We start from the raw sequence: 7784 nt of genomic DNA, 5'->3' as shown, positions 1-7784 counted from the left end.
GTGTGTTGACTTCTATTTGTTTTCAAATCGGGTTTTTGTCTATCACATCAGTTAGAAAATAAGTATAAACGCATCACTCATTTGAAGTGAAGTGACAATAGGCTGGTTTTCTTTATACAGCCCGTTTTAAATTCGAATTAATGTTATAATAAATTACAATTATTGTTTGTTTCCATTTCGGTCAACCGCGCAAATTGTTTATTAAAAAAATATCGTTTAAAAATAGCAGATTTTGTTTACTTTTGAATAAGACTTTATCGAGTGCGCTATAAAGACAGGGGTATAAATGCTGTAAAGAAATATATGTTGAGTCCAATAGGTTTTTTGCTAATGCGGTTCTTGTATAGGTATAAACAAGGTATATGAAAAAAATTACTTCTCCATGAAAAAATATCGTTATTTTCGTATTTAAAATTAATCGGAATTTTATGGGGGGTTATAAGAACTCGCTTTAATCGAAACATTGTTTTTTTCGGCTATATTTGTTATTATTTATTGGCCCAGATGTAAATATTGAATGAACTAACATAATTTAAATACTTACGGAACTGCCATTTGTATATCCTATATTCAAGTAGATGTAATTCGAAAAATTTTAACGGATTTCTTCAAATCAACCTGAGCTGCGGACATATTGCGAATTTATTTTTAAACGTTAACCACTACATTATGTTAGTATTAAATACTTTCAATAAGGAAACAATTCTTATTGGAAAATAAATATGAATCGTTTTATTTTAAATATTCCAATGCGGATTTAACGTATTTTATAACCGTTACATGTGGAACATAAATTTAAGGCAGATTGCTATTAACAATTTTTAAACAATTTACGATTGCAATCAAAACAGATTCCAATATTAGGTATATTATGCAAATGCAATCCAATTTTATTTGAGTTATTCAGTTTTAGATACATTTATATTTCTGTGTTCGTATGGAATAGTAGTTTATGTCGGGAAGCTGGCTTTAGTATAATCCGGCATTCCCTTTATTATTTACAACACAAGGAATTTTTCGATGACCCTTAACAAGAATATGGACTTGCTAGTATCGGAACTATTTCTTGCACTTTGTCAGTATGGCCAGTTAGTGTATAATTTTCCCGTCCATTTTGACCTGCTTCGGCTAAAGTGCACTACTACCGTGTATAAATTGGTCGACCTTCTAATAAATCAAGCAATGTTATTGTATCGTCATCGCCGCACAGTGGGCGATTTGGGGGAAAAAATTTTCAAAATCAAATTGCGCCTCTCAGAGGTGAGATAAATCAACGATTTTTTGTTTCGTGTAAAGGATTTTTATTGTAGAATAAGGGAAAATTACAAAGAAATCCGATTCTGAAGTTGCAGAATTACAGGGCTCATGGAAAGGACGAGAATTAAAAAAAAGATTGAAAAAATATAAAAACAAAAATAAGTAAATTAAACTATAAATTAATTTTGTAAACTTATGAACATTTGCTTAATAAAAATTCTAAATTAATTTGTACCACTAAACTGATACTTCGTCGCCTTTTACGAGTCTGGGTTGACTTTCCTAAAAAAACACCCAAAACTGGTGACCCCGAACAAAAAGCACGTTTTCAATCATATTGAGGTTATGGAAGACAGTGGGCTCCAAACATCGACCACGCAGTCTTCGCCGGCAGACAATGTCGCTGTGGTGTATTCACGACTGCCCATTCCTCCAATGTCCAGTGCAAACATAGATGCGTGGTTTATAACCATGGACTTCTGGTTCATAGCCGGCGGAATTGCGGCCGATAAACAAAAAGCCGCAACAGTTTTGGCAGCCCTAGAACCAAGTGTCATTGCGCAGCTTAGCGAATCAATTTTTGCCATGCCGTCCACGGACTGCTATCCGTTTATCAAATCGAAAATTCTAGAGCATTTCACGGACAGTGAACATCGGCGACTTAATCGCTTGTTGTCCGAAATGCCACTGGGGGACAAAAGGCCGTCCGAACTCTATAGCGAGATGAAGCGAGTAGCCGGAAACGTTATTGGTGAAGCCGCGCTCAAAGGCTTATGGACAAAACGCTTGCCCGAAGCCGCGCAAGCCATGGTTGCAGCTTCCACCGGAACAGCAGCTGAGTTTACTCGCATAGCAGATACTATTATTGATACCTTAGTTCCATATCAAGATAATGTGGTCTCTACCAGCCGTCAAGATGAGATTCACGAGCTCCGAACAGCAGTGGCGGAATTGAGTAAATCATTCCAAAAGCTCACCTCACGTTTACGTCCTCGAAACCACAAAAATGGGAACACCGCGCGATCAAATAGTCGAAGTTCACCGAGCAGCAGCGATTTGTTTTGGTACCACAAAAAATTCGTTAAAAACGCCCAAAATTGTCGAATTCTCTGTCGCCACAAACAGCGTGTCGTACAAGCGGTATAGCAAAATCGCACACCTACATCGGCCTGACATACGCAAAATGTGGCTAGTTCCGCTTAGGGAACAGCCACTCAATATTCAATTTTCCGCCTGCAAGTCTTTGACAAGCTTACAAAAAAACGTTTTTTGGTCGATACAGGCGCCGACATCTCGGTTTTGCCACTAATATCCAAGAGCTACGACATGCGAACCACTAGTACACAACTCTACGCTGCTAACGGGTTACAAATAAAGGTCATTGGAGAAAAACGCCTCCAGTTAGACTTCGGCCTCCGTCGAGATTTTCACTGGTCTTTTGTTGTTGCCAATCATAGGTGCAGAATTTCTCCGTCACTAGGATTTACTTATTGACATGAGGAGCAACCAGTTAATCGATAATATAACTGGAATTAAAGCCGTATTGTCATCTTCTGTCTGCCACGCACCAATTGAAATAAAAACGTTTGATTCGACCAACCAATTCGCCGACATCTTATCGGACTTTAAAGATATTACACGACTTTCGCAATACGGCGCCACTAGCAAATCGACCATACTTCATCGCATCGAAACGTTTGGTCAACCTGTGTCTTGCCGGCCTCGTCGCCTCGACCCCGAAAAATTGGCCGCCGCTAAACGAGAGTTTGAGTATCTCTTGAAAGCTGGGATATGTAGACCTTCGAAGAGCAACTGGGCCAGTCCATTACATTTGGTAAAGAAAAGTTATGGCACGTGGCGCCCCTGCGGCGACTATCGCGCCCTAAACGCTTAAACAGTACTGGACCGTTACCCCTTGCCATACCTCAGCGATTTCACTAACGTATTACGAGGGAAAACGATTTTTTCCAAAATAGATCTACAGAAAGCTTTTCACCAAATTCGCATACATCCAGAAGATATTGCTAAAACGGCGATAACGACTCCTTTCGGATCATTCGAGTTTTTATTTATGACCTTTGGACTCTGCAACGCCGCGCAGACTTTTCAGCGCTTGATCAACGAAGTTCTGCACGGTCTGGAGTTTGTGTTTCCGTACATTGACGACTTCTGCGTTGCATCGTCGTTAGTGAATTTGCATCGCGAACACTTGCGAATGGTGTTTCAAAGGCTTCGCGAATATCAGCTAACCATAAAATTGAATAAGTGCGAATTTGGCAAAAGCGAATTACAGTTTCTTGGTCACTATGTGAATTCTGAAGGTATTAAACCGTTGGCTAATAAAGTGGAAGCAATCAGAAACTTTCCCAAGCCAACGGTGGCAATGGAATTAAAAAGTTTTATCGCCATGGTAAATTTTTATAGAAAATTCTTGCCACATGCTGCATCGTATCAATTGCCGCTTCAAAAGCTAATTATAGGTAACAAAAAGAAAGATCGTAGGCCGATTATATGGACGCCGGAAGCTGAGTCTGCCTTCGAAAGGTGCAAAACTGAATTAGCAAACGCAACGTATCTGTCCCATCCCGCAGCTGGTGCCGAGCTAGCCCTCTATACCGACGCCTCCGATATCGCCGTTGGCGCCGCCTTACATCAGGTAATCGATGGTAACCTACAGCCATTAGGGTTTTACTCGAAAAAACTCACGGAAGCTCAGCGGAAGTATAGTACGTACGACCGCGAATTAACAGCTGTGTATCAAGGGATTTGCCATTTCCGATACATGATAGAAGGGAGAAGATGTTACGTTGTTACCGACCATCGTCCCTTGCTATACGCCTTCCAGCAGAAATTGGAGAGGGCACCACCACGGCGAATGCGACAGTTAGATTTTGTTGGTCAGTTCACGACTGATATTCGATACACTCCGGGGGAAGATAACGTAACCGCCGATCTTTTATCGCGCATTTATTCAATAGACAAGGTTATCGATTACGAGAAAATTGCCCTCGCCCAGCAATCTGATGCCGAACTACAACAGCTGCAAGCTCCTACAGGTACACGTACTTCAATTAAATTAAAGCCATTTTCCATACCAGGTTGCAGTAAACAGCTAATATGCGACACATCGACCACAACTATACGTCCGTATATTCCTACACAATTTCGCCAAGAAATCCTATCAGCGGTACACAACCTGTCGCATCCAGATAATCGTGCAAGGGCAAAACTCGTAACAGACCGATTTGTATGCTCAGGAGTTCGCAAAGGTGTTGCTAATTTCGTGCGGACAAGTGCATCGTGTCAACGATCTAAAATACATCGCCATACAAAAACACCTTAGCGAAATACAAGCCACCTAAGGATCGATTCGCCCATATTAACGTTGACATAATCGGCCCATTTCCGCTATGTGAAGAACATCGATATTGCTTGACAATTATTGATCGCTACACTCGGTGGCCAGAAGCTGCACCAATACCCGACATTTGCGCCGAAACCGTCGCCAAAGCTCTTCTTAATATTTGGATTGCACGATTTGGAGTTCCGGCACGTATCACATCCGACCGAGGTAGGCAATTTGAGTCAGCCATATTTAGCGAATTAGTCAAAACAATCGGTGCAACCCACTTGCGTACAACACCGTACCATCCGCATGCAAATGGCATTATTGAAATGTTTCACAGAACACTTAAGTCTGCAATTTTGTCACGAGATCCAAATATGTGGACACTTAAGTTGCCATCGATCCTTCTAAGTCTTCGTGTAGTTTTCAAGCCGGACTTGAACGCTTCACCCGCTGAACTGGTCGTTGGAACAACGTTGAAAATTCCAGGTGCATTCTTTAACAAAACCAAATTTGTCAACCCATCTAGTGAAGCAGTCTCGCAGTTTCGATCATCCATGCAAACATTAGTACCAACCGACACTGCACATCATTCAGCACACACTACGTTCATAAGCCAACCACTTCTTTCGACAAGTCATGTCTTTGTACGCAATGACTCAATTCGCCCATTGCTAACGCACCCATATGACGGACAATTTCCTGTCACCCGCCGAACCTCAAAATATTTTACGGTGGAAATACGCGGACGATCATCTAACATAAGCGTAGATAGACTCAAACCTGCAGTCTTGTCGAATCTTGACACGAAAATTGAACCGGTTCAACCACAGTCGACGAAACCTACCTCAACGGAACGGCGAGTCAATTTTGCACAACACAGGTGTACTTCGTCTAGAAGGGGAGTAGTGTGGCAGCACTGAACGTTCGTCACCACTTATTCCGTTTAATAATCTGGCAGCACGAAGATCACATGTCAACTTTTCTCTTTCTCTAATTACTCCTTCCAAAAAGTATTTTCCTTCTTCTTTTTCGGACATCGACAACGGATAGACGTAAGATTCACGCTTTGTGCGCCACTAAGTAAATTAAACTATAAATAAATTTTGTAAACTTATGAACATTTGCTTAATAAAAATTCTTAATTAATTTGTACCACTAAACTGATACTTCGTCGGCTTTTACGAGTCTATGTTGACTTTTTAAATCATTAATATATTAGCCTATTCATCTTTTTATTAGTACTTATAAGAATAACCTTGATCTTAATTTCATCATCATTGTTTGTCTAATAAGTATATTAATGCCAAGTGGACGATAACGAGCCCACATAAATATATAAAAAAATGCTAAAAAATTCTTGACTTACTGAAAAAAGTTGTTAAGTCCACTTTTTATGAAAACTCATATTTTGATATATGTAGGTGAAAAATCTATAAATTCTATGAGTTAATAAAGTTATTACTTATATGAAAACTGATGAACTTATATGAAAATTAATGAAATTATATGAGTTCATCAATTTAAACTTATATGAAAATCTATAATTTCTGTAACATAATAAAGTTATTGCTTGTATGAAAAATTATAACCTATATTAGATAATAAGCCAATTAGTTATACGAAAACTGATGAACATTTATGAAAATTAATGATATTATATGAGTTCATCAATTTAATACTTATGTGAAAATCTATAATTTCTATGAGCTAATGAAGTTATTACTTATATGAAAAATTATTGAAAACTCATAACTTCTATGAGTTAAAAAGGTTATTGCTTATATGAAAAACTTGTAACAGAGTCGAAAATGTGTGAGAAAGATATGAAACTTCATCAAAATAATGCATGCAAGAAACATTACATATTTACTCGACTTTTTTTTGTACATTGACAAAATCTATGATAATTTGAAATTTATGTTAATTAAGAAACAATTAGGCATATGAAAACTAATGAAACTAACTTACATGAATTAATAAAGCAATTACTTACATCAAATATTATAACTTTCATGAGTTAATGTAGATATTACTTGTACGAAAACTTATGAACTTATATGAGTTCATCAATTTAATACTTATATCAAAATATATAGTTTTTATGAATTAATAAAGCTTTTCTTTTATTAAAAATTATAGCTTGTATGAGCTAATAAGACAATTACTAGTATGAAAACGAATGAACTCATATGAGATAATAAATTGTATACTAGTATGAAAACTCACAACTTCTGTGTTAAAAAGGCTATTAGTTGTATGAAAAAATTTTAGCAGAACCGAAAATATACATATGAAAAAAAATATATATATATATGAAATTGATAAATATAAAAATTCATCGAAATAATGCATGCAAGAAACATTAGATATTTACTCGACTTTTTTGCACATTGAGAAAATCTATAAAAATTTAGAACTTATGTGAATTAATAAACAATTGTTTATTGTATGAAAAATTATAACTTGTATGAGGTAATAAGACTATTACATGAAAATTTGGAACTTATATGAGTTAATAAAATTAGTACTTATATGAAAATTAATGAAAATTGTATATGTTGATAAATTTAATACGAACTGTATTTTAAATGGGGTTTCGTATAATTATTAGTTGTATGAAAAATTGTATCAGAGTCGAAAATGTATGGGGAAAAAATATGAAATTTCTAGATATGAGAATTCACCAAAATAGTGCATGTAAGAAACATTAGATATTTACTCGGCTTTTATATAATTTATATTGAAAGTGATCACTTATAAAATAATAAACTACTAGTGTTCGCCCAGCGGTTGAAATTCAACCGCTAAATTTAAGGATAGTTTATGTGAGTTGAGTTGAGCTGAAATAAAATTTGTTGGAATGGGTTAAGTGGAGGGGAGTTTAGCTTAGTACTTAGCATAACATAACATAGAATAGCATTAGATTCAATAACATAACATATGTAGCATAACACATCACAATATAACATCGCATATTCTTCAGCTGTATTTCCTTCTTATCCCTATCACTTTCTTCCTCTCTATCTTTGTCTCTATCGCTTTTAATGTTTATGTTCATGTTCATGTTCATGTTCATTTTCATGTTCATGTTCATGTTCATTTTCATGTTCATGTTCATGTTCATGTTCATATTCATCTTCATCTTCATCTTCATCTTCATCTTCATCTTCATCTTCAT

General features: G+C 36.7%; 1 protein-coding gene across 1 annotated transcript; it reads left to right on the top strand.

The window, feature by feature from the left end:
• The first annotated feature begins 1728 nt into the window (after positions 1–1728).
• On the top strand, positions 1729–2403 carry LOC118750084. The gene has a single exon (XM_036484819.1). The coding sequence runs from the start codon at positions 1729–1731 to the stop codon at positions 2401–2403; it is 675 nt and encodes a 224-aa protein (XP_036340712.1).
• The last annotated feature ends 5381 nt before the right edge of the window (positions 2404–7784 follow it).

The sequence above is a fragment of the Rhagoletis pomonella genome, unplaced genomic scaffold (assembly GCF_013731165.1).
Source record: "Rhagoletis pomonella isolate Grant_MI unplaced genomic scaffold, Rhpom_1.0 Rhpom_scaffold_00133, whole genome shotgun sequence".
In the NCBI taxonomy this organism is placed as follows: Eukaryota; Metazoa; Arthropoda; class Insecta; order Diptera; family Tephritidae; genus Rhagoletis; species Rhagoletis pomonella.
This window is presented reverse-complemented; position numbering and strand designations above follow the sequence as displayed.